This window comes from Balaenoptera ricei, chromosome 3 (assembly GCF_028023285.1).
Source record: "Balaenoptera ricei isolate mBalRic1 chromosome 3, mBalRic1.hap2, whole genome shotgun sequence".
In the NCBI taxonomy this organism is placed as follows: Eukaryota; Metazoa; Chordata; class Mammalia; order Artiodactyla; family Balaenopteridae; genus Balaenoptera; species Balaenoptera ricei.
The window spans coordinates 182,579,135-182,605,545 of record NC_082641.1 but is presented as its reverse complement, the minus strand read 5'-3'; the positions used below and the strand labels follow the sequence as shown (position 1 = coordinate 182,605,545).

Below are 26,411 nucleotides of genomic sequence, written 5' to 3'. Positions count from 1 at the left end.
GCCACCTCCCTCACACCATCACTGAGACACAGAGCACGCTCCCCCACAACCCCCGTGCCCCCAGGTCCCTGGATGGGGCCCAGCACGGGGTCCACCGAGGGACCAGCACCTCCTTGCGTCCCACCCGCCTGACCCACCACGAGGCACCCACGGGGCTTCAAATCAAGTTTAATAAATAAAACAGCAAGGGGGTCAAGGCAGTTGTCACTTCACAGTGCGGTCCTTGGTGGTCCGAGGGAAGGTCGAGTCCGGCCCTGTGGACGGGCTCGAGCCAAAGCCCCCCTTGGTGACACCGGGGCCGGGAGCGCTGCCCTGCCCCTGGAGGACCCCACTCCGATTTGTAAACAGAAATATAAATAAAACGAGGAGGCTGGAGAGGAGATGGCCCAGGACCCCAAGCCGTCTTGCTGGAAAGCCTCAACAGAAACACGACCTAGGGGGTCAGGGAAACGGGCTGGAGCCGGGCCCCTCAGTGCGGCAGGCGAAAGGCCTCGGTACCAAGGGGCTGTGAGTTCTGCGTCCTCAGACCCACGCCCGAAGCTGACGGGGGCCCCGGGGTGGGGGCGGGGTGGGGGCATAAAGTGCGGCTTTTCCTGAAGTGGAGAGAGCGGGTGGACGTCAGGGCGGGGCGGGCCGACATCGAGGTATATGGCTCTGTGCCCCACAGGGTTTGGCACCGAGTAGCAGCTGCCCCCTGAGCCCTGGGCGGGGGCAGCCCGCAGTCCGGCCAGGCGCAGGGAGACGGGCGAGCAGAGTGCCGAGGCTGCCGGCGGAGGCTGCTGGTAGGGGCGGCGTGCGGCCCCACCTCCCCACGTCCCTGGCGGGGCCGGGACGCCTTCCTCGCCTCTGCTGGCGGGATGGGCCAGCACTCAGCGCCCAGCCGCCCGACCGCTCCTGTGGTGGGCGCAGAGGCTGGAGCCAGAGAGCGGTGCTGGTGCGTGTGTGGCGTGGGGAGGGGCCACCGCTCAGCCCGGTCCTTGACGTGCTCCGAGCAGAGGAGCTACCGGAGGCCCGCGAGGAGGGGAGGGTCAGGAAGACTGACAGGCAGGCCTCACGGCGGCCCCAAGTCCAATCTGGGCCACACACGCCCGCCTGTGGCCAGGGATCAACAGGTCATCACGTTACAGCTGCAGGGTGAGAGAGGGAGAGACAGGAGGTCAGTGCAACCCCAGAGCAAGAGGCCCGGCGTGGGCGGGGCGTGGGCGGGACGCGGGCTGGACCGTGGCCCCGCCCCCGCCTCGCCAAGAGACGCCGCCGCCCCCACAGCCCGCACAGCCGCCTGGCCTCCCCCTACCGAGGCAGCACTGTCCTCGGCGGCCGCCTGGGGAGGGCTGGCAGCTCGGCAGGGCCGGGAGGAACCTGGCACTGGCCCCGTTTGTACCTTCTTGGATTTTGAGCCACATGAATGTATTACCTAGCCAGGAAGCTAAATGAGCCAAATAAAAAACAGAGAATAAAGCTAAAGAAACCACTAGCCTGCTCCGTGGGGCCACGCCATCCTCGGGCCCTGGGGGCAACCCCTCCCGCTGGCCTCAGCTTGGCCTGAGGCTGGGGTACAGCATCTGGGGGTGGGGCGGGGAGGGGCCGCACTCACTGTGACAGGGGCTCCGAGTGCAGCCCAGGGGCCGGGCACGCGGGGTGGGTGGCCAGGAAGGGATTCACATCCCCGATGCCGATGAGTCCAAACTCGGCAACCGACAAAGCCACCTGTGCGGGGGCCACGGCCTCCTCGGGCTCTCCGTCCATATCCACGTGGCTGGAGATGAGGGGCAGCTCCTCGGGGAGGGCCCCGGGCAGGGCCAAGTCCACAGCCAGCCTTGGGCTGGCACCGGGCTCTGGAGCAGCCGTGGTGGGGGAGTAGAAGGCCGGCTCAGCCAGGGCTGGGGGCCGCCGAGGCAAGGGCACGGCCGAGGGCGCGTCTACGTCCAGTGGCTGGAACGAACAGGGCCCTGGCTCCGAGGACGGGGGACCATCGGGGGCCTCCCCGGGCTCGCCGAGACTCCCAGACGTGCTGCTGCCCACACTCAGGGGCTCTGTGGGGGGAGAACACGGCTGTGGCCAGGCCCCGACAACACCCATGCCCAGCTCCACCGGGTCAAGGGCAACCTGGTACGGCCCGCTCGCCCAAAAGCCACGGTCACCTCAGGCTGTGCCCGGTGCGGGGCTCCAACCTGCCGGGTCCAGCAAAGCCAAGGACCCCTCCTCACAAAATGCTCTCACACAAACACGTAAGACACACAGGGATGCAGAAATGCCCTGTCACACCAGAAGAGCGCACTGAGACTAAGGGCCCTGCCTGGGAAGGTCGTGACCCCCATCTTTTAGGGCAGGACAGGACGCAGCACGTTCACAAAGTGAGGGGGACATGGACTCGGGGAGCTTCTGCACACGGCCGTGGGGCCAGGCACGCGGACAACCCTCCGGGCAAACCACAGACCCAACTGGACCCTGGAACCAGGACAAGGGAAGCCCCAGCATCCAGCAGCCCCACAAAGCAGCATCCTTGTCCCCTGAGGTCCCCTTCAGAAACTGCAGTCGCCACCTGGGCTCTGTCCTGCTCCCGCACGGCCCTGGGTCCGGACGCCAAAGGGGGCGCAACACCCCCTGGGCTGCCACCTGGGACTGCAGAGGAGCCCCACTTGGGGCCCAGGCCGCACAAGTTACCCCCATGTGGAGAGCCAAGTCCCAAGGATGACTCGTGTGTGACATTCTGTGAGACCACGTGGGGGTGAAGGGACATTGGCCCCCAAATGCCACTCGCTCCTCCGTGTCCACCAGCCCAGGTCGGGCTGCCTGGGAGAAGTGCCCCCCGAGAGAAGGGGCCACCCCCCACTCACCGGTGCGCATCCGGGCCAGGGCGTCCCGCTCAGGGCCCGGGCCGTCGGCAGTGGCGGGCAGAGGCAGGGGCGGCGAGGAGCGGGGGCGGCCAGGGCCATCGGGGTCACCGCCGTCCAGGTCCTGGTCCGCGTCCCTGCAGGGAGAGGAAAGGTGAGGGCAGGGGCTGCCTCGGGCCAGGGCACCTCCCCCACTGCCCCGCGGGCACCCGGCACGTACGTGGTTCCCGACGGGCCGTACTTCCGGCGGCCCAGCCGCGTCTGCTGGGAGAAGTAGTCGTAGCGCTCAGACTTCTTCCACAGGTAGTAATACTCCACGCACTCGCCCACAGACCGTGTGCGCACCTGCGGGCGGTGCCGGTCAGCTTGGCCCCCAGCCCCTTCCCAGCCTGCTCCCCACCGCCCCGTGCCCTTAGCTCAGCACCCCATCTCGTGGCTCCCGCTCCGTGCCCGGCCTCAGCTCCAGGCCCACCGTCCGCCTCCCTCGCCCCAGACGCCCCGAGGACGGCCGCACCCACGTGTGCTCTGTTCCTCACAGGCCCGGCGGAGGGGGTCGGACAACCCCGGCCCAGAGAGCATGCGGAGCAAGCCCACTTCTCGCTGAGCGTGGGCGTCACTGGTGCTCCAGGGAGAGCCATCTGCACAAGGGCACGCCGGGTGCGTGAGCCAACTTGAGGGCATGTTTACAACGTAGCACGAAAAGCCAAGGCCTGCACCCTGGAAGGCCAGGGTGGCCCCGCGGGCTCGTGTCCAGGGTGAGCGATCGGGGCATCTTCCCATCTCGGAGGATCACCTGCAGCAAGGCCAGGGCTGCGCCCGCAGCTGACAACCCCACCACCGCGGGACCCAACGCCTGTGCCCGGGGAGGGCTGAGACAAGCAGGCGCAGGGGCACCCAAGGACTGCCTGATCTTCTCACCGAAACCCCCTCGTGCAACAAGCCTCCCCGGGGCCAGCTTCACGGCAGACCTGAGACTCCAGTGGGAGAGAGGCCACGAGCCCTAAGCTGGGTGGGGGGCGTGCGGCAGACAGCAGGTCAGGACACAAAGGCAGCAGCCCAGGGGGTTCTGGGGCAGAAGCGGCCTCCGCTATGGGACAGGCGCGGCGGGAGCCGCGGGCACCGGTCCCAGAGGACCAAGTGCTGCCTGGGCGCGCTGGGCTCGGTCAGGGGGGCACCATCCCTGTCCTACAGCAGCCCCGCGAGGGCCCCTCACCCACTCCAACCTCCCAGGGAAGATGCCCAGACCCCAAGCGTGAGCCCGGTACCGGCCAGGCCCTGCTTCTCCACCTGCCGCATCCCTGTGGGGAGTGGGAATGGCCAGGGCTGCTGGCCCCAGGGGAGCAAGACAAGACAGGGGCGAGGGGCAGGAGTGGGAGCCACTGCGACAGCGCAGAGGGACAGTCAGGTTCCCAGACGAGCCACAGGCGCCTGGCCAGGCAGACCTCTCTGGGGGGAGAGGGCCAGGGCAGTGACAGAGGTCAGCGTGGGAGTCGTTACAAGGGAGCCACAGGCAGGGAGCACCCAAGCAGGGTGTGGGGAGACCAGTGACCCAGGCCTGGTGTTAGGGACACTGACCTGGGGAGGATGGGGGGGGGAGGAGCGGGGGGGGACATGGATGTGGAGAAGGGCATGGGGACCCGGCATTAGCAGCCACTTCGGTCATGCCTATTTGGTGCAATGGTGGGAGAGTGTGTGTCCCTGGATGGAGTGAACATGGAGACCCTCAGTGCCCACGACAAGGGGGTGATGGAGGGGATCCAGGCGGGGGTCAGCGCTGGGGGACTGGCAGTGGGCACGAGACCCTTCCCCAGATCGGAACCTTTCCGGGGGATGGGGGAACTAGAGGAAGATGAGCCGGGGAGCCCACCACAAGCCTGGGGGTTCGTTCTGACCCCCCGCTGCGGGTGGACAACCACCGTGCCGGCTCCCAAGCCCTCCAGCCCCAGAGCAGCCCCAGCGGGCCGGGGGCGCGGCGGGCGGGCAGGGCCTCACCTTGTTGGCCTGGATCAGGTGGAAGTTCTTGCCGTGCACACGGAAGCCGTGCTCGAAGTTGCGGCGCTCCTCCTCGCTCCAGGCGCACAGCCCATCTGCGAAGGTTGGAGCGGTGGGGGGGCTTGGTCAGCGTGGTCCACGGCGGGGGGGAGGCGGAGGGGGGGCCGGGGCTGGGGCTGCGCTCACCTCGGATCACCTTCACGTTGAACCGCAGCCTCCGCAGGGCCTCCTCGGCATTGAAGTTGCATTTCACCAGCTCATACAGTGCCTGGGGGAGGGGAGCCACCATTGCCCAGGACAAGTGGTTCCCCTTGAGTTCGTCACAATCACACAGCCACGCTGGCCCCCGCCCCACGGCTGCTCCACTCCCAGGGCCGCCCACCTGCTCGCTGTCTTTCACTGCCTCTCCCTCCGGGAGCTGAGACTCAGCCACCTCGTGCCACCGCCGCTTCACCGCCCGGTACAGGAACTCCTCCACCTCCCTCTCAGGAAGGATGTTGGGGTCCCAGAGCAGCTGGTCTTCATTCTCATAGACTGTGCAGGAGGGGGCAAGTTCACGTGCCGGCACGCAGTCTGCACCTCCTCTGACCGCCTCCCCGAAAGCATCACCAGCAGGCCAACTCGGCCCCTCTGGAGGACAAGGGCCCATCGGGGGCCTGGGCCTCCACCTCCGCGTCTCACAGGGCCAGCTCCGGGCACCTGGGTGCTCGAGGTGGCGGGAAGGCAGGAAAGGGTGGGAGGTCAGTGGGCCCTGAGCAGCCAGTTATCAAGGCCAGCGTCCCAGAGGGGACAGCAACTAGCCCAGGCTGGAAGGGGGACTTCTGAGCGTGGCCCGTGAGGAGGGGCTGCAGGACGAGCTCAGGGAGGGGAAAGGCAGAGGCCCAAGGGAGCAGCGAGAAGAGCCCAGACTCGATCAAGCACAGTGGGGAGACCTGGGTGCCAGCGGCCTCGCTCGGGCAAGAGCGCCCACGGCTGCCTCAGTCCCCATAACCGCCGCCTCAGCATCACACGAGCCACGTGAGAGCAGACCTCCCGGGAGAGGAGGGAGGGGAGGAGAGGGCAGTAGAGGTCCTGCCCTGGCGGGGGAGGGGGGCAGATGCATTAAGGAAGGATAGGAAAGGGACTCTGGCTGCAGTCTGCTTTGGGGGGTGGGGGGCGGGGGGACAGCCTCCAGCGGGGGGAAGGACGTGGCGGGGAAGAGGCAGAAGGGAGAGTTCAGGGCCAGGCCCGGGGAGACCCCAGTGTCAGCATCTCTCGATTACCCAGGGAAGAACCACAGGGGCCAAAAACTAAAAAACACACACAAGCCAAACACCCAGTGCAGTGGCTGAAGAGTGGAACCAGCTCCATGCTGGGCTCGCTCTTGCGGGGGAACCAGCGACTCTGGGGCTGGCGCCCCTGTAGACCTGCGGCCACCTCTCTCCATCTGCAAAGTCAACCCCGAGTCCCAGCCCCTCTCTAGAGAAAAAGCGACACCTGCCACCATCGCCGTGTGTCTACCTATGGCGTGAAGGTGAGAGGAAAACCACGTGACAACACGTAACTCCATAAACAGCTGGACATCAGAGCTAGCAGACAGGACTTCAGTATAACTATGATTAATGACTTAGGGAAAAGGACAAAATGAATGGAAAGCTGGAGAATTTCAGCAGAGAACTGAAATCAATTCAAAAGAATCACACGGACATTCTAGGGCTGGAAAATGCAGTGCGTGAATTATGCACCCACTGTGCAGCTTCAACAGCCGCAGAAGACATGATTAGTGAAATCGGAAAGAATTTCATTCAAAAAAAACAAACTGAAGCTTAAAGAGAACATAGTGTGGGACATGTGTAAGATGGTCAAGCAACCTAAGACATGTATAACTGAGTCACGGAGGAAGAGGACAAAGCATAGGACCAATTTTGAAGAGATAATGGCAAAGCAGTGGTTAAGAACCCACCTGCCAATGCAGGGGACACTGGTTCGAGCCCTGGTCCGGGAAGATCCCACATGCCACGGAGCAACTAAGGCCGTGCGCCACAACTACTGAGCCTGCGCTCTAGAGCCCATGGGCCACAACTACTGAGCCCGCATGCCACAACTACTGAAGCCCGCGCACCTAGAGCCCATGCTCCACAAGAAGAGAAGCCACCACAATGAGAAGCCTGTGCACCGCAACGAAGAGTAGCCCCCGCTCACCGCGACTAGAGAGAGCCCGCACACAGCACTGAGGACCCAACACAGCCAAAAATAAATAAATAAATAAATAAATTTAAGAAAAAAAGGAGTCAGTGCAGTAATGCAAGAAAAAGAAATAAAACATAAAAAGATCACAAAGAAAGAAGTAAAGTTATCATACACAAATGATATGACTGTATATGTCTAAAAGTGCAAAAGAATCTACAAGGTAATAAAATTAGTAAGTGAATTTAGCCAAGTCACTGTGTACAAGATTACTTAAAATAATAAACTGCATTTCTGCATTTCACAAGACTGCTACACTGAAAACTCTAAAACTGCTGAAAATAAAGAAGACCTAAGCAGAGGAGTAAGCTATGTTTGTGAACTGGAAGTGTCAATATCGTTAATGTATCAATCTCCCCAAATTAATAAAGAGCCAATGCAACCATAATCAAAATCCTAGCAGGCATTTTTGAGACAAATGACAAGCTAATTTGAAAACTTATATGGACATACAAATAAAAGTTACAAAGTTGGAGGGTTTGCACCATCTCAGACTAACTTCAAAGCTGCAATAATTAAGAGAGTGGTAAGGACCCAGGGTTAGACAAGAGGACAACAGAAGAGAAGCCCCAAAAGGCAGATATACATTACGGACACGATTTCTGATAAAGGCAACACTGCAATTCAGTGGGGAAAGAATGGACTTTTCCATATGCAGGGCTGGAGTGGGGGGGTCAGCCCTGACCCATACCTCCAACCACACATTAAAATTAAATTAAATAAAAGAGCGTATCTTCAAGACCTGCAGACTCCCTAGACAGCATACAAACACACTGTGGTTAAAATAAAGATAAGCTGGATTTCACTGAAACCAGACACCACAGACTGGGAGAAAACATCTGCCGTGTGCACACAGCCAACCAAGGATGTGCATCCACGCAGAAAGGACCCCCCCAAGTCACAGGAGAAAGGCAACCCAATTTAAAAGGGGAAAGGCCTCAGCAGGCACCTCGCAAGAGATACCAAGCAGCCAGTAATTGCAAATTAAAGCCACAACAGGGCACAACTCCACACCCGTCAACAAGGCAGGCCACACCAAGCCCTGACGAGGACATAGAGCAACTGGAACTCCCACACTGCTGGCGGGGGCCTCGCTCGGTGCCTACTGATGACGCCCCAGGAACAAGTGTGTGTGTCCACAAAGACAACCACACGGCAAACCACTGTGAACACTGACCAGCAGGAGGGTGAGCCAACGCGGCGCGTGCACACGAGGGAACCCAACACCGTAGCGTACGCGACGCACACTCACGCCAGTGGGATCGAGAGACAGACAGACAACAAGTCCAGGGTGGTGAGCGCCCTGAAGAACGGGGCCAGGCGGAACGCAGAAAGACACACGTCTCTGAGGGCATGTGGGACGAGCCCTGGACGAGGTGAGGGACTGACGCGTGGGTGACGTGGGAAGAGCCCACACACCCAGGAGAACAAGCGCAGCAGCCCTGGGGGTGGGGACGGGGAGGGGGGGCAGGGTGGCCCACAGGGCCCAGGACCAGCCAGCGGGGAGGGATGGCCCCTTCCCAGAGTGTCCTGCAGGCTCAGCTGCCCCGGGGAGGTGGCCACCGGACCTGGGCCAGGACCCTCAGGCTCGCTCCGAGGACCTGGGAACTGGCTCTGGCTGGACCCGCAAGTCTCTCCTGGAGGAGTGGGGTTGGCGTTTCTCCGGCTCCCTGTCCCCCCACCTCCCAGGCCCACTTACTCTTCTCACCCTGGCGGTTCGAGTGCAGCTTGCTGAGGTCGGCTTGGAACTGAGGCCCAACCATGATCTCCTGCAAAGGCAAAGGCCCAGGAGAGTCAGGGCAGACGGAGGCCCAGGCGCGCGGTGCTGATGGGGGCTGCAGGCTGCCGCCCAGAGCCAGGCCGCCTGGCCCGAGGTGTGAGGGGGGAGGCAGAGGCCAGCTGTGCGTGTGACTGTGTCCAGTGCAGCCGTTCCTGGGGCGGGGGCGGGGGGGGCCTCGGGGCTACGGCACTCACTCGCAGTCGAGTCCCAGCCCAGCAGAGGCCGCGCTGAGGGCGCCACCGCAGGGTCAGGGCCGCGCACCTTCTTACACTTGTTGGCAGGAAGCGGGTCCTCCTCGGTGTCTGATGAGCTGGAGGAGCCAGGCTCCTTGTCTGCATCAGGCAGGAAGCGGGCTTTGGGAAAAGAGGAGCAGGTGAGGCACCTCCTCGGCCCCGCGCGGCCCCCCAGCCAGCAGACCCCGGGGCCTCCACCCCACTCTCCATCCACCTGACCCCCACGTGTGCCCCTCCTGAGAAGCGGCTGGGTCCAGGCCCTGGCCAGGTGATGGGGTGTGATGGGCACAGAAGCGGGGACTCAGGAGGCCGCCCTCTGCTGCAGTCGTAAACCAGGGGCCCAGACCCCCAGCACCTCACGCTGCTGCTGCTCAGGCCACAGAGACGCACAAGGAGTGAGGGGTGCATGGTCCGAGGACGCTGGATCTAACAGACTTTCAGCCACAGGAACCAACAGGTTCCCTCCTCACATAAACCAAGGTCACCAGCCTCAGCTCACTGGCGGGGCAGGGCAGGGGAGACGGGTCCCTACAGGGGCTCAAACAAGAGCAGGGCACCCCCAGGGGTCCCGATGTCTGTGCCCCCAGCGGCCCAGGGCCCCTCCTTGCCCCGCCAGCCCAGGGGTAGGAGCGGGTGGGACACCTACGTCCACTCTGATTAGGGAAAAGGTCAGAGGCCTCATGGGAGGTCACAGATGGGGTGAGGTCATCGGCTGAGGACTGTGTTTCTTCCTCTTCTTCCCCTGAAAGCAAATCCTTCGCTATTTGTTCCTTTTAACAAGAAAGTAGAGAACGTTTTGCAGTTCGTCTTCACAATCTCAAACAACCCTAACCCGAACGGCAGTAACGGTGCCAACGCGGACGAGCCTCCCTCCAGGCACGCAGGGCTCCCACGGGGCTGCTCTCCCTGCTCCGCGGACGAAGCACTGGCACGAGGGTGGGCCAGCCAGGGCCACCGAGTCGGGGAGGGACACGGCCTCCACCCGAGGCTGAGGACAGTCAGAGCCCCTCCCTCCTGGCCAGGCCACGACCTGCTCGCGACCCGGAGCGTCTCTCCCTCCCAGAGCCGTCCCTGCGGCCACCCTGACCCTGGGTGTGTGGCCACAGCCAGCAGCACTAGCTACACCCGCACTGCCAGGCTATAAGCCGCGCTTCTGCCTGTCCAGGGCCTTCCTGCCCACCCCCAAAACCGCCCCCTCACCTTGTCCAGGGTCATGTCCGGGAGGTTGGCTGCGGCGTCGCTGCCCTCGCTCTGGCGCTCCGAGATGGGGTCCGAGGCCTCGTAGCCATAGAGGGCCAGCAGCTCGTCAAGGGGCATGTCGCTGCTCTGGGGGGCAGGGCTCTGTCGGCAGGGCTGCTCTGGGGCTCTGCTCCCCCACCCCCTGAACCCGTCAGCCCCACGACTAGTCACAGGGACTCACCCCAGCCAAACCGCAGGCCCAGCCCCTCGTCTAAGGGCCCCTCACGGCCCCAGGAGGGCACTGATGAGATGCCTGAGCCCAGAGGCAGCCTCTGTCTGCCCAACGCCCCTGGCCGCGAAGGGCGGAGCCGGGCGGGCTCCCGTCCACCTCCAGCTGCCCGCCCAGGCCAGTGCAAGCTCCACTCAAGCACCGCAAGGACACCCAGTGTCTGGAAATCAACTGTCACCACACGGGACACCAATAAACCAGAAGGGGAAAAACATGGCCCTTTAATAAACGTAAAAAAGGCATCTGGTCAAACCAACATCACTCCTGATTTTTTAAAACCCTCAGTATGCTAAGTAAAGAGATGGACGCCTCATCAACGTAACAGAGAGGCAGCTTACCCTCGCCGCACCAACAACGAACAAGAGGACGCTCGAGGGCCCCACGGCCTAACACTGCTGACACTTGGAGCCACCGCGATATGACAAGAGACAGAAATAAGACCCTTAATTACCAGGAAGGAAGAGACAAAAACTACCACTACCTTCCACTCTGGTACTGCTTTCCAATCCTGTTTCTGCAAAGCTCGCCTGCTCGAGGCCAGTGCCGCTGGCCATGCTGCGTCCTGACCCCTGAGGGTCACAGTCGGCTTCCAGACTCCTGGACACGCCCTCTCGTTCTCTCGCTGTCAAGTCCTGCCTGGGGGGCTTCGGATCCCCGCGGAAGACCTCCCCGCCGACCCCCAGCCCTTCCTCGGGTTTCCCTGACCAGGCTCTCTTTTATTCTCACAGCACCGCCAGTGGGGATCACTCACTGTGCCTCTCCCAGTTTCTAACTGTGCACCTGTGGGTGGGGTGGGAGCTGACACAGTGGCTCCCCGGGAAGCGACCTGAGGGAGCAGCACGGGGGCGGCTGGGGCAGCCTCTGAGGTCAGGGCAGGGGCACCAAAGTGCGTGAGCGTCAACGCGTGCTCACTAAGGGCTTCAAGAGATGCCCGTCTCACTGAAGAATACCCTGCAATTCCTGTGTGACACTACGGATTTTATGAAAGCTCACCCTGAGCGGGTGTCGTTTTGATCTTCTGTGGGAGGAAAGGGGAGGTAATGGAGACAGCACCCTGGAGCTCAGGGCTGGCGGACAACTCCCGCCTCCCGCCTCCCGCCAGGCACTGGGCAGACGAGGGAGACCACTGACTGCGCTTCTTGACGGAGTAAAACTCAGCGTAAAGGCTTTCAAGCACAAAATTCCAATTTTGGAAAACTTGGATCTGACAGCATGAACTTCATAAACCACAATGCCTGCTGGTAAGGGAATATAAAAGGCAGGTGTTTCTGATTTCACTTTGGATATTAAGTTCTTTCTTTTACTTAATCAGTTTACAAAAATTATATCTGAAGAAGTTTTTTTTTTTTTTTTTTGGCCGTGCCGTATGCCTTGGGGGATCTCAGTTCCCTGATCAGGGATTGAACTGGGGTCACATCAGTGAAAGCGCAGAGTCCTAACCACTGGACCTCCAGAGAACTCCCCTGAAGAAAGCTTAGCTGAGGTAATTTACCTAATGAACAGCTGGTTTTTTGTTTTTTTTTTTTTGGTTACTTTTGAGAAGTTCTGAATTCAAGCTGAACTCCTTAAAATTGATTTTTCTTTTTTGAACAGAAGACATGTTTTGGTTATAAGACCAAATGGGCACCAAGTGATACACAGCACCAAGCTAAATAAATGCCCTATGATTACTCCTTAAAACAACACTCAAGTCCCAGGACTTAAAAGACATCTGGTGAGATCAGTGTTGACATTTAATGGACTGAATGTTTGTGTGTCCCCCCGCCCCAAATTGATATGATGAAGCCCCAATGTGACTGTGTTTGGAGATGGGGCCTTTATGGAAATAAATGAAGTTAAATGAGGCCACAAGGATGGAGCCCTGATGCAACAGGATCAGTGTCCTCATAAGAAGAGACACCAGAGAGCTAGCTCTCCCCGAGAGGACATGGCGAGAAGCAGTGTCTGCAGCCGGGAAGCAGGCCCCCACCAGACACAGCCCTGCCAGGCCCTGGTCTGGGACTTCTGGCCTCCAAAACTGCTCGAAAATAAATCTCTATTGTTTAAGCAGCACAGTCTGTGGTATTAACAAACGTGTGCCTTCTAGATTTCATACGGCGAACTCTGTGGACATGTGCAAGACTCATACGTCACGGAACCAATATTCACCAAACATCTCATCCACGCAGAAGGTGACAAGATCACACACGGGTCAAGATCACTCCAAGGTCAAGACCAATGGATCTTAACACCAAGGACAGAAACTTTACTGGATCTGGTTATAGAATTCACTTCACAAAACTACCACTTGCTGCATTTTGGAGCAGCATCAAAGAATATCCACAATTATCTGAAAATATTGTTAAATACTCCTCCCTTTTCCAAGAACAGATCTATATAAGGCTAGATTTACACTTTAACCAAAAGAACAAATCACAACAGACTAACGTCTGCCTTAAAAGACAGCGTTCACAGAGATTTACAAAAATGTCAAACTAGTCCACTCTTCTCCCTAATTTTTTTGTCTGGAAAACAGTTATTTTTCATTTTCCTAAAAATGTGTTCTTTCTATTAACAATGGGTTTGTCATATCACCAATATAAACAAAGCTCCTTGAGACCCTCAATAATTTTTAAGAGCACAAAAGGGGGTTCTGGGGCCAAAAAGTTTGAGAACAGTGAGTTCAATGTCCAGCCACCCGCTCGTCTGGAGCCCAGCGCCCCATGAAGGCGGGACTGGCCTGGTCCATCCCTTGACCTCAGTGCCCAGCATGGTCCGGCCTGCGCAGACAGGGGGCCGGTGGCACAGGTCACCATGGAGTCCGAGGAGCTCGGAGACTAAGCTGACGGAGCAGCTGCGAGGCCCCCTGGACGCCCCGCCCACCGGGTACCTGGGAGACGAAGTCCTTCTCTAGCTCCTCCTCCGGCTTCTCCGGGCCCCGCGCGGCCCCCTCATGCTCCTCCCGGACGCCGTAGTTCCGAGACAGGATCTCCGCCAGGTGGAACTGATGGTCCGCGGACCCCATGGACACCACTGTGGGGAGACAGCGGCCCGTGTGAGCTCCTTGCCACCGTCCCAACCATCGAGCTTCTGCAGAGGACCACAGGGCGGAGAAAGCCTCGGGGGCCCAGCTGCCACCACAGGGGTGTATGCACGCGCGTGTGTCCACGCGGGCCGGGGTTGGCACGCAGCAGCCCAACCGATGCTCAGCCCTCCTCTGGCCTCGGCCCAGCAGCTGGGGGACGTGACCAGATCTCGGGTTTTCCCAAAAGAACCAGGATATGTTCACTGCTCTCTCTCCATGACTGGTCTTCAATGAGTTGATTTTTAGAAGAAACAAACAAAAAAGGAAATAGCTAGGTCTCACTCAACCCCAGCCAGGGAGCAGTGAGGGCCCAGGCTGGACCTGCACGTGGGTCCCGAGTGCAGCAGGAGGGGGCAGAGCCACAGGGAGCGGACAGGAGGGGCAGGCGGCCAGCTCAGGGGAAGCGCAGGGCCCCGGGGAGGGAGAGTGCCTGCCCAGCACCGCCCCCTCCTGCAGCCCCCGCCCCCAGCCTGGGCCCGGGCCGGCCAGGAAGGTCTGGAGAACGGAGGCACTCGGTCTGGAGAACGGGAGACAGCCCTGGCCACCCCGCCCGCACGCCCCATCCCGGGGCTCCAGGGGCCGGTGTGCCGTCTCTCGCACCTGCCAAGGCCCGGGCCCCGGGGAGGAAGGTACCTGCTGTGGTCTGCAAGCCGGGCTCCCCGGGGCACAGGCTGTGAGAGAGGCAAGAGGCCAGGCCAGGGCTCCGCCTCTCTAGCGAGGAGGCCTGCGGAGGAGACGAGCAGGGTTAGGGCCAGCGGCCAGACAGGGCAGGCGAGGGTCAGAGCCAGCCCCGGGGGCATGGGGCACCAGGTAACAGGAGGCCTCCGAGGGCTGGGGGTGGGGCAAGGCGGGCCAGGTGTGCAGCCGCGCTGGAGTCCAAGCGTCCCTGCGGAGACAGGCAGGGAGGGCCTAGGGCCAGCGGCGGGAACGGCACCCACGGGCACCGTAAGGAGCCTGGGACGGCCGGCCACCAGGAGTGCTGACCACAGCCCAGGACACGGGGCCCAGGTGACCCAGGCCCACACACAGCCCTGCTGCCACACCCCACAGCCAGGTGCTGACACCACAGCCACTGCACAAGGGACCAGCCTCCGAAACTTTGTCTTAAAAAGGCAAACAGCCGCTATGGAGAAATCTGGCAATTCCTCCAAAAGTAAACAGTTACCAAATGACCCAGCAATTAATTCTACTCCTAGGTACACACCAAAAAGAACCAAAAACATATGTCCATAAAAGGTGTACACACGTGTTCACAGAAGCATGACTTACCGCAGCCAAAAGGTGTAAACACCCAAATGCCCATCAACAGGTGAATGAATAAACAAGATGTGTCCATCCTTATGATAAAATATTACTTCTCTCTGAAAACGAGAGAAGCCCTGACACTCGCTACCACGTGGACAGACCTTGAGAACACGATGCTCAGTGAGAGAAGCCAGACACAGAAGGACACACAGTGTGTGATTCCACTGATGGGAAACATCCAGAACAGGCAAATCCACAGACAGACAGTGGGTTCCTGGTTGTCAGGGGCTGGGGAAGGGGTAGGGTGACTGCTGATGTGGTCAGGTGTTTTTCTGGGATGATGGAATGTGCCAGATAAAAGTGAAGGTCTCAAAACTTTGTGAACATACTAAAAATCACTGAATTAAACACTTTAGATGGGTAGATTTTTAAGCACATAAGTTATACCTCAAATTTTTTAAAAGTGCAAATGAAAGCATCATAACAGCTACCACTGGGACTTCCCTGGTGGTCCAGTAGCTGAGACTCCATGCTCCCAACGCAGGGGTCCTGGGTTCAATCCCTGGTCAGGGAACTAGATCCCACACACCGCAACTAAGAGTTCACATGCCACAACTAAAGATCCCGCATGCCGCAACAAAGACCCAGGGCAGCCAAATAAATAAGTAAGTAAACTTTTTTTTAATTGTCTTAAAAAAAACCTACCATTATCACGATGTTCAAAAATTTATTAAGAACAAGAAAACTAGACCAATATCTCTTACAAACAGAAACACAAAACTCAACAAAACCCAAGCAAACTGAGTTCAACGACATACAGAGAACACCGCACACCAATGAGGAGAGGCTCAGTGCAGGGACGCAGCACAGGTGTGACACCCAACACAACCAGCACAGCGACAGACTAAACACAAAATCCACACCAAAATCATCTCAGCAGATGCAGAGACAGCACTTAACAGAGTCCAACACCCTTTCATGATGAAAACACTCGACACATGAAGGCTGCAAGGAAACTTCCTGAAAAGGGCGTCCATCCAAACCCCAGCTACTGCCAACCCTGAGGCGAATGGCTAGCGCCTCCCCCAAAACCAGGGCACCGTCTCTTCACAACGTAGTCCTGGAGGAGGCACCAGTCGGGGCAGGAAAGTAAAATAAAAGGAATCCAAATTGGAAAGGCAAGTCATGACCTGGGACACAGAGGATACAAAAGAATCCACTAAAGAAACCAGAACTAATAAATGAGTTCAGCAAGGCTGCAAGACACAAGATAACCTACAAAAATCAACTTTACTCCTATATACTAGCAATGAACAATCCAAAAAGAAAATAAGGAAAACAATTCCATTTCCAATAGCACCAAAAAGAATAAAATACTTAGGAATAAATATAGCAAAAGAAATTCAAAACTAATACTCTGAAAAGTACAAAACACATTGAAAGAAACTAAAGATCTACATAAATGGAAAGACATACTATATTCATAGCTCAAAAGACTATTGCTAAGATGTCAATACTCCCCAATTCATCTACAGATTCAAGAAAATGCCTATCAGAATCCCACCAGGCTTCTACGTAGAAATTGACAGACTCCAAAAATCATATGAAAACTCAGGGGACCACAAACAGCTAGAACAATCTTGAAAAGGAAGAACACTTCCCAATCTCAAAAGTACTCCAAAGCTACAGTAATCAAAACAGTGTGGTGGTGACATAAAGCTAGATATTTAGATCAAGTTAATAGAACTGAGAATTCAAAAACAAACCCATATATTTACAGTCAAGCAAATTTTTAAAGGGGTGACAGAAAAATTCAATGCAGAATGAAGAGTCTTTTCAACAAACAGTGCTAGGACAATTGGATATCCAAACGCAAATAATAACATTCAACTCCTATCCCACACCACACACAAAAACTCACTCAAACTGGATCAAAGACCTCAAATATAAGAGCTAACACTATAAAACTCTTAGAAGAAATCATAGCGATAAATCTTTCTTACCAGGCAATGGTTTCTTAGCTAAGACACAAAAAGCATAATCAACAAAACAAAAAATAGATAAACTGGACTTCATCAAAATTAAAAATTTTTGTGCCTCAAAGGACACCATCATAAAAGTGCAAAGACAACTCACAGACCGGTAAAAGATATTTGCAAATCATACAGTCCCTTTCTAAAGAGACTAACAGGCAAAGTCTCTGAATAGACATTTCTTCAAAGAGATACACAAATGGCCAATCGGCAGGTGGAAGCAAAGCTCAGCATTAGGGACAGCAAATCAGCACATGTCAGACACCACTTCTGTGACCAGGAGGACACATGATATCAAGTGTGGGGGGAATGCGGGCACTTGGGGGGGGGGACGTGCAATGGGACAGCACAGGGAACACACCTGGGTGTCACCGGATGCCCCCCAACACGCCACCCTGGCACAGGGTGACCATCAGTGAAGGCAGGTGAGAAAGCAGACCCGGCCCCGAGGCAGAGCACACACAGTCTACTGACCAGCCCCGCTCCCCTCCGCCCGCAAGGCACGGCCCCCAGAGGTCAAGGCCTTCCCTCTGCACTGACCGCCCTGCTGTTCACACGCTCCTGAGCCCTGACCACCCCTCTGGGGACTCCTCGCCGGGTTCTTCCGCATGAGGCACACCACCTGGTTAACAAGCTGCTTGTTTCTCTCTTGCAAAGCTGCCCTTATCAGCCTGAGCCATGGGGCCCCAGCCAGGGACCCAGGGGGGCAGAGGGAAAAGTTAAGCCTCTCCTCCCTGAAACACCCAAGACAGACAAAAACATTCATCCGCGCTGAGACCTGTTCACGAGTGTTCTCAGCAGCACGATTCACAACAGCCAAAGGAGGAAAGAACCCAAATGGCCATCAGATGGAATATTACTCAGCCAGGAAAAGGGGAGAAGCACTGACACTCACTACAACGTGGACAACCTTGAGGACACGATGCTCACTGAGAGAAGCCTGACACAGAAGGACACACAGAGTGTGATTCCATTGACGGGAAACGTCCATAACAGCCAAATCCACAGACAGAGTGTCGGTTCCTGGTTGTCAGGGGCTGGGGAGACGGATGGGGGAGAGATGACTAATGAGTGCACGGTTTCTTTTGGGCTGGTGAAAATGTTCCAAAATTGACTGGTGATGGCTGCACAACTCTATGAAAATACTAAGAACCACTGAATCGCACACATTAAAATGAGTGAATTGTATGGTAAATGAATTATACCTCAGTAAGGCTGTTTACAAAAAAAAAAAAAAATAGAATAGTTAAGAAACTAAATTTTCAAATTTTAGAAAAAGAAGTTGAGTAGGAATTTCCACACTGATTTCCTCACTGGGTCCTCAAGAGGTTGTGTAATCATTTTCTTCATAAGAGAAATAAGGGACTTGAAGCTCAGAGAGGTCAAGTCAGTCATTCGCCGTTCACAGCACCCTGGATGGTCCCGCCCAAGCCTAAGGCCCCTGTTTTGCCAAGGTGGGAGAAGGAAACGGATGAGGAGCTGACTAAGCACGTTCTGGGTTAAAAAGAAAAAGAAGGGGGCTTCCCTGGTGGCGCAGTGGTTGAGAATCTGCCTGCCAATGCAGGGGACATGGGTTCGAGTCCTGGTCTGGGAAGATCCCACATGCCGCGGAGCAGCTGGGCCCGTGAGCCACAATTACTGAGCCTGCGCATCTGGAGCGTGTGCTCCGCAACAAGAGAGGCCACGATAGTGAGAGGCCCGCGCACCGCGATGAAGAGTGGCCCCCGCTTGCCGCAACTAGAGAAAGCCCTCGCACAGAAACGAAGACCCAACACAAGCCATAAATAAATAAACAAATAAATAAAAATTAAAAAAAAAAAATTTGTTTAAAAAAAAAAAAAGAAAAAGAAGGAAAAAAAAAAGGGTGGGGGAGGAAAGAAGGAAGGAAGACAGCATTCTACGGACTTGGTCCCAAAGGCGAGTGGGGTGGAGAAGCAAGCCCAGGGCGGGAAGGCTGGGCCCAGTGCTCAGACGGAGGCACTGCTGGAAGAAGCAGAGCAGCGTCTGGTTCCTGCTCAGCCCTCCGAGCCTAACCCACAGCGACGTGTGGGAGGCCATCCTCCAAGGTGGCTGCACCCAGGCACGCCACCCACAGGCGTTCCTCCAGGCACGGGACACCGACGTGCCTCCCCACCCTGTGCGAGGGCTGGGCCTGGGACTCTGGTGGGAGGGCTTCCACGTGACCCCCAAGACTAAGCTGTGAAATGCAGTTTAGTTCCCACCAGCCACCCATGCTGTGAGGAAGCACAAGCCACAAGGAGAGGCCACGCCAGCAGGCGGCATCACAGCCACACGTGGGCGAGGAAACTTCCCTCCACTGGGGCTGGCTCAGCCCAGCCGCCAACCAACCGCAACCACATGAGGGACCAGTCAGCCCTCAGAACCGTGACAGGTAATTAAAAACCGAGGGCTGCTCTGAGGAACTGAGTGTCGAGGTGACTCATCAGGCAGCAGTGTTAACCAGACCCCCCCACACCCCGCCCACACCCAGCAAAGATGCCTGGTCCCGCTGGGCCACCCAGCACTTCATCCCTGTCTGACCGCCTGCAGAGCACCCGCTCTGGGCCGGGAGGCAAGAGGCACTGGGTGCACAGCAGTCAATCGACAAACAGGTTCTGCCTGTCCAGTCTTGACGAGTCACCCATCTCGTCGGGGATACAGATAACAAACAAGCAGATGTGCACAGTACTGAGGGGAGAAAATGGGGTAGGGGGCCTGCACAACTAGGGAGGGCGTGTGTGCCCGTCTCCAGGCAGAGGCCTCCAGGGCAGCGGGACGGCACCACACAGAGAGTCCCCCCAAGGCTGCAGACAGCACAGGGAAACAGAAGGAGCCCAGGGGGTGGAGAAGGGTGCAGGGGGAGATCCTCAGAGATCACGCCACCGGGCCAAGGGTCACAGGGAGGAGATGCACTTTCCCCTAAGGACAACAAAAGGCCGTGTCTTTTAAGCACAAGACAGAGATGGTGGACTCAGGTTTTTCGAAGAGTAAGCTGGGATCCTCGAGGAAAATATGAAGCACCCCGCCTTCTCTCACGGTGCTGACGGCTACTTTGGCGACAACAAAAATCAGGCAGCTAATCCTGATCAAGCACTTACTGCTCGGTTACGAATCGCCATTTTTATCAGTTCAAGACAGTGATTGCACAAGTTTCAGCTTCTCTGTGCAAGCGCGGATCCAAGATCTCATGAGACCTCCCCATCTCAGAGAGAGTGACCGACCCAAGGTCACACAGAAGAGGCTCCAGAAATGCAACGGGTCTCCTGGGCAGAGGCTGGCCATGCCCACCACGACTGGAATTTGCACACCTGCTGTCCTTCACTGCCAGGCCCTAAGCGCCTCCCATTGAGCCAAGCATACGGACTTTCTTTTAGGAAACCAACCCCAATTCACTCAACAGGCACCACCCCAAACTGGACACAGGACAACAGGAGCACCCTGGACACCCGGCTGCCGTGACACTGGGCAGGGCACAGTCAACAGCCAAACCCCGCAGCGCTCGGGGCGGGCTGGCTGGGAGTCTGCCCCATCCACCTGTAACACGCAGCTACCTGCCGGGCCAAAACAGCTGGCCCCTGGGGCAGACGCACACACAAAGCGCCGTGCCCCTGCTGGGCCATCGGGAGACCCAGCTTCTGCCTCCGTCCCACAAGTCCAGCCACCACCCAGGAGGCCTGTTTCCCCAAACATCTTCTAAGGTAGGAAAGGTAGGAGAACTACTCTGGAAGGGCCCTTTGGGTCCAGCCACCCAGCGTAAGGCAGGAACTAGCTGGGGAGGTCTGGCCTTGGACTGAGATGCCCACACCCTTTTTGGCGCAAATGCAGGGCCTGTCGCTGCCCCTGAGAAGGTCACTGGTGGGAGAGTATGGCCAGTCCCGCCCTCCACAACATCCACCCACACTGTGCCAAGATACAAACAGCCAGTGTGGCCCCATAACCAGGCCGAGCATCCCAGGACCTGGCTGCACCTCACCGCGTGGGTGCCTGCTCCTCTCTGGGCCTGGGCGGCCCCACCCATTGGATGAGGATCACTTGCTGAGTCCAGGGACCTTCTTGGCATCCCCAAACTGAACGTCTGCGCTAAGAGTCACGTTTGCTGAGTCCCTAATAGGTGCATTATTCATTTCATCCTCACTAGGGCCCTATAAAGTGAGAGCAGGTTCGCACTGTTTTATCCGACATTCAAAAAAGCCCTCAAAGTGAAAGTTTTTCATCCCTGGTTTGACCCGCCACGAAGCTATTCAGTGTCTTGATCCCGACGATCCCAGGTGAGTTTGCTCAAACATCACACCCCAAACCCTCAAATCCGAAACACTGAACTCCCAACATCCATCTGGCCCCAAGGATTTGGGGTAAGGGGCCTTGGGCCCGCTTTCCGGACAGAGAGAGGAAGCTCGGAGAAGTAACTTCAAGCCGCCAATAAAGGCAGTCCTACGCCCCCCGCGGGCCGGATCCGCGCCGTGAGGGCCCCAGGTCAGAGCTCCAGTCCCGCCCGGAGTCCGGCGGGAGCGCGACTCCTTGGGGTCAGTGCCGCGGGGGGGGGGGGGGGGGGTCAGCGGGCTGGGGTCCGGAGGGAGTGCGACTCTGCAGGGCGAGCCCCGCTGGCGTGGGGGGAGGGGGTGGCCAGCGGGCGGGGGTCCAGCGGGCGAGGGTCTGGTGAGTCGGGGTCCGGAGAGAGAGCGTGCTCCGCGAAGTTGGCAGACGCGGGGCGGGCGCCGGGGGCGGCGGGCGGGGGAGCGGGAAACCTCGGGCGCGCACCCCTTCCCCGCCCCCGCAGCCCCCTCCCCACCCCACGCCCCCGCCCCCCCCACGCCACACATGCGCACTGCCGCCCGCGATGTGGCAGCCGGGAGGGGGGGCCGGGGGCGGCTGCCGACGGAGCCCAGCGCCCCTCGGGCCCCGACGGGAGCAGCGCCGCGGCCCGGCCCCGAGCCCCGGGGAGGGGTCTCGGCGCCCGGGGCCCCCACGCGGCCGGGCCGGGCGGCGGGGGCGCAAGCCTGGGCGGGGGCCGGCTCCCCCGGCCCGCTCACTCACCTCCGCCATGGCCGTGTGTGCGCGGGAGGCGGTGGCCGCGCCGGGATCCCCGGATGCGGGGCCGCGCGCTCATTGGCTGCAGCCCCTGGGCGGGCGGGGGCGCCGGGGCGGGGCCGGGGGCGGGGCGCGGGCGGGCGGGCGCGTAGTAGGTGCGCGGACGGGGACGCGCGGGCGGGCGCGGGATGCGCAGGATCCGCGGGTTGCGGGGTCTCGCGGACCTTGGCCTCGTCTGGGAGGTGGCGATGCCGTGGTGGAAGTGCCAATTCCTGATAAGCACACCTTAAGCACTGGTCCCCGTTCCTCCTTCCAATCTGTAGTGCCCCCGTGTTACAGGTAAAGACACGGAGCCCAGGAGTGACGGGCCACCCGGGCATGAGCGAGCGGTGGAGCCCGGACTGAAGCCTGGGCAAAGAGGTTCTAGAACTTTCCGCACGTTTGCACCAGTGATGATGGATCTCATTGGAGGCTTGGAACCCGAGTGCAAGGTGGGCAAGGGAGGTGGAGGCCTGCCCGGCCGCTGGCTCTGGAACTGTGGTTGTCATGGGTTGTAACTCATGGATGAAACGTGATGGGCCTGCGCTGGGCACTGAGGGGGAGAGTGAACAAAGTGGTCCTGACAAGGATTCCCCCACGTCTCGCATCTTAGACAGAGACGAGCTGGGGGCATCCAGGCAGAAGGTGTAGACAGAGGGGGCATGGGGGCCAGTGAGGAGGCCTGAGCAGGGACTAGGGTGTGGCTGGCGCAGAAGCAGAGAGCATGCCCCCAGGTTTCTGGCTTGCACAAACCGGGAAGAGTGGAATGGGGGAGAGGGGGGACTCAGGACCCCCAGTCCTTTCCAAGCTGTTGTTGATATCAGTGTCATCGGGGTGCTGAGGAGGTGAGGTGCACCGTGTTCGATGCTTGATGTAAAAGCATTATGCCAGCGCTCCGAGAACCTACCAGCCAGGAGAGAGAACCCCTGTTAGAAGGCCTGCCCTGCTCTCTGCGCGAGTCACATGTCACATGAGTCGTGGGCCCCCACTCACCTTGGCATACATCATCCAGACTGAGAGTTCAGGCCCTTGTGACGGAGGGTCCTTGCTCAATCAATCAGTCAGTCAATCAGTGTGCCCTGCCGCCCTCGACTGGGTGCTGGACAGCCAGAGTTCCAGTGAGGCAGGAAGATGCACCAACAGATGCAGTGACAGTGGGGCTCTGTGTCATCATCACACGTGGCAGGAACCGAGGGAAAGGGCTTGAGTCAGCCTGGGGCAACCAGAGGAGACTCTTTGGAGGGAGCTTTGACAAGAATCATCAAATAGCCGTGAAATGCGGGGGAGCAGGGCGATTCGGATGAAGAGAGGGATGCGTTCATCCGTCTCTGAAACTCTCTTCCCCATACGACAAAGCTGCACAAAAGTAGTGGCACAAAAACAGACATGAATCAATGGAACAGAATACAGAGCCTAGAGATACACCCACACACCTACTGTCAATTAATCTTTGACAAAAGAGGCAGGAATATACAGTGGGAAAAGGTCTCTTCAGCAAGTGGTGTTGGGAAAGTTGGACAGCCTCATGTATATCAATGAAGTTAGAACACTCCCTCACACCATACACAAAAATAAACTCAACATGGCTCAAAGACTTAAATATAAGACATGAAACCATAAAACTCCTAAAAGAGAACAGAGGCAATACATTCCCTGACATAAATCGTACCGATGTTTTCTTAGGTCAGTCTCCCAAGGCAACAGAAATAAAAGCAAAAATAAACAAATGGGACCTAAGCAAACTTACAAGCTTTTGTACAGCAAAGGAAACCATAAACAAAATGAAAAGGCAACCTACAGACTGGGAGAAAATATTTGCAAATGATGCAGCCAACGAGGGCTTAATTTCCAAAATATACAAATAGCTCATACAAGTCAACAACAAAAAAACAGACAACCCAATCAAAAAATGGGCAGAAGACCTAAATAGACCTTTCTCCAAAGAAGACATACAGACGGTGAACAGGCACATGAAAAGATGCTCAACATCGCTAATTATTAGAGAAATGCAAATCAAAACTACAATGAGGTACCACCTCACACCGGTAAGAATGGCCATCATCAAAACGTCTACAAATTACAAATGCTGGAGAGGGTGTGGAGAAAAGGGAACCCTCCTACACTGTCAGTGGGAATGAAAATTGGTACAGCCACTATGGAAAACAGTATGGAGGTTCCTCAAAAAACTAAAAATAGGGTTGCCATGTGATCCAGCAATCCCACTCCTAGGTGTGTATCTGAAGAAAACTATAATTCAAAAAGATACATGCACCCAAATGTTCGTAGCAGCACTATTCACAATAGCTAAGACATGGAAACAACCTAAATGTCCATTGACAGATGAATGGATAAAGAAGATGTGGTATATATATAAGGAAATATTACTCGGCCATAAAAAGGAATGAAATAATGCCATTTGCAGCAACAAGGATGGACCTAGAGATTTTCACACTAAGTGAAGTAAGCCAGACAGAGGAAGACAAATACCGTATGATATCACTTATATGTGGAATCTAAAATATGACACAAATGAATACGAAATGTTCTACGAAACAGAAACAGACTCACAGATATAGAGAACAGACTTGTGGTTGCCAAGGGGGAGGAGGGTGGGGAGGGATGGTTTGGGAGTTTGAGATTAGCAGATGCAAACTATTATATATAGAACGGAAAACAACAAGGTCCTACTGTATAGCATAGGAAACTATATTCAATATCCTGTGATAAACCATAATGAAACAGAATATGAAAAGAATGTATATATATGTATAACTAAATCACTTTGCAGTACAGCAGAAATTAAACAACATTTTAAATCAACTATACTTCAATAAAATAAATATAAAAAATAAAAAAGTGAAAGTCTCTTCCCACAGACTATTATTAGAGTGGATAAATGAGGCAACTTTTCAGCCAGGTGAGAAAAATGAACACCACAAGTGAGGGGCAGATGGGTGCCCAGAGGAAGGATCACTTATGCACAGGAATGTATAACCTGTGTCTGTATTTGAGGAGCTTCACACAAACCCGAAATAAGGAACATTCTATCAACAGGGGGAGAAAAGGACAGTATTCTTCAGAAATATTAGTGCCATAAAAGGCTGATCTGTGGAAATCTTCCAGACGTGACAACTAAACACAATGCCTGATGCGAGGCTGGCTCCAGTAGGGCGGAGGGAAATTTTTTTTAATATTTATTTATTTAATTTATTTATTTAGCCTGTGCCGGGTCTTAGTTGCAGCATGCGGACTCTTAGTTGCGGCATGCATGCGGGATCTTAGTTCCCCGACCAGGGATCAAACCCGGGCCCCCTGCATTGGGACCATGGAGTCTTACCCACTGGACCAGCTGGGAAGTCCCTGGGCAGAGGGAAATTATTAGGTCAATTGACAAAACTGAAATTCAGATGTAGTCGGAATAAACGCATTGCATCAACATTAAGTTTACTGGAATCAGTAGCTGTTCTCTGGTTATGTAAAAGAATGTTCTTCTTTGAAAATTCACGCTGAAGTATTTAGGGGCTACTATAGACTAAATATCTGTGTACCCTAAAAATTTGTATATGGAAACATAATCCCCAATGTGATGGTATTAGGAGGTGGGGCCCTTGGGAGGTGATTATATCATGAGGGCGGAGCCCCCATGAATAGGATTAGTGCCCTGGTTAAAGAGACCCCAGAGACCTCCGTCGCCCCTTCTGCCCTGTGAGGACACAGCGAGAACCAGGAAGCAATCCTCACCAGACCCCAAATCTGCTGGCACCTCGATCTTGGACTCCAGTCTCCAGAACTGTGAGAAATACATTTATTTCTGTTACTTATAAGCCCCCAGTCCATGGCCTTTTTGTTAGAGCTGCCCCAGTGGACGATGACAGGGGTAAAGTGCCACGATGTATGCAGCTCACAAGTACTTCAGAAAAGTATATTTTCTGTCTATAAAACACGGACAGGGAGAGACAGCAAATGAGCAAGCAAGGGGGGCAAACTGTTAATAGCTGAATCTGGGGAAAGGTATGCAGTTTGGTTTTTTTTACTATACTTATTCTTGCAATTATTCTGTAAACCTGAATGATTTTCAAATAAAGAGTACAAAAAATGAAACTAAGAAAATAAAAAGCAGTGTGTTCAGCGGAGAGGTCAGAGAGGAAGAGGGGAGGCTGCAGGGGGCATTCCTGGCAGCAGGAACAGCCAAGGTGAAGGCGCGAAGGACACGCCATCCAGGAGGGCGGCCGGGCAGAGCGTCCCCGCGTCCCTTGCTCCTGGCACTTCTCTGCCATTTCGACGGCACGTGGGGTGAGGTCTGGGCCACCCCAGCACCTAAGCGTCTTAGCCTGGAGGAGGGAGAGCTGGGGGAGGTGAGGGGTGGTGGGTGCGTGCAGCTCGGGTCAGCGGTGGGGCTGTGGTTCACCCACTAATCTTTCTATTCCAAGTTTTCCCCTAGAAAAAGAGATCCTGGAGGAACCATCTCC

General features: G+C 56.6%; 1 protein-coding gene across 5 annotated transcripts; it reads right to left on the bottom strand.

The window, feature by feature from the left end:
* Window positions 1-150: 150 nt before the first annotated feature.
* MIER2 (MIER family member 2) lies at window positions 151-21,941 on the bottom strand. Of its 5 annotated transcripts, none has more exons than XM_059919053.1 (15): window positions 21,910-21,941; window positions 14,231-14,321; window positions 13,403-13,545; window positions 10,266-10,391; window positions 9,712-9,835; window positions 9,094-9,185; window positions 8,752-8,821; window positions 5,209-5,360; window positions 5,013-5,094; window positions 4,827-4,921; window positions 3,353-3,472; window positions 3,055-3,179; window positions 2,838-2,971; window positions 1,595-2,033; window positions 151-1,127 (listed from the first exon to the last, which is right to left on the bottom strand). In XM_059919053.1, the coding sequence occupies exons 1-15, from the start codon at window positions 21,916-21,918 to the stop codon at window positions 1,106-1,108; spliced, it is 1,824 nt and encodes a 607-aa protein (XP_059775036.1). In that variant the 5' UTR covers window positions 21,919-21,941; the 3' UTR covers window positions 151-1,105. The 5 variants fall into 5 exon arrangements, with proteins under 5 accessions (XP_059775036.1, XP_059775038.1, XP_059775039.1 ...); XM_059919055.1 differs by having other exon boundaries at window positions 3,371-3,472; XM_059919056.1 differs by lacking the exon at window positions 3,353-3,472.
* Between the last annotated feature and the right edge of the window lie 4,470 nt (window positions 21,942-26,411).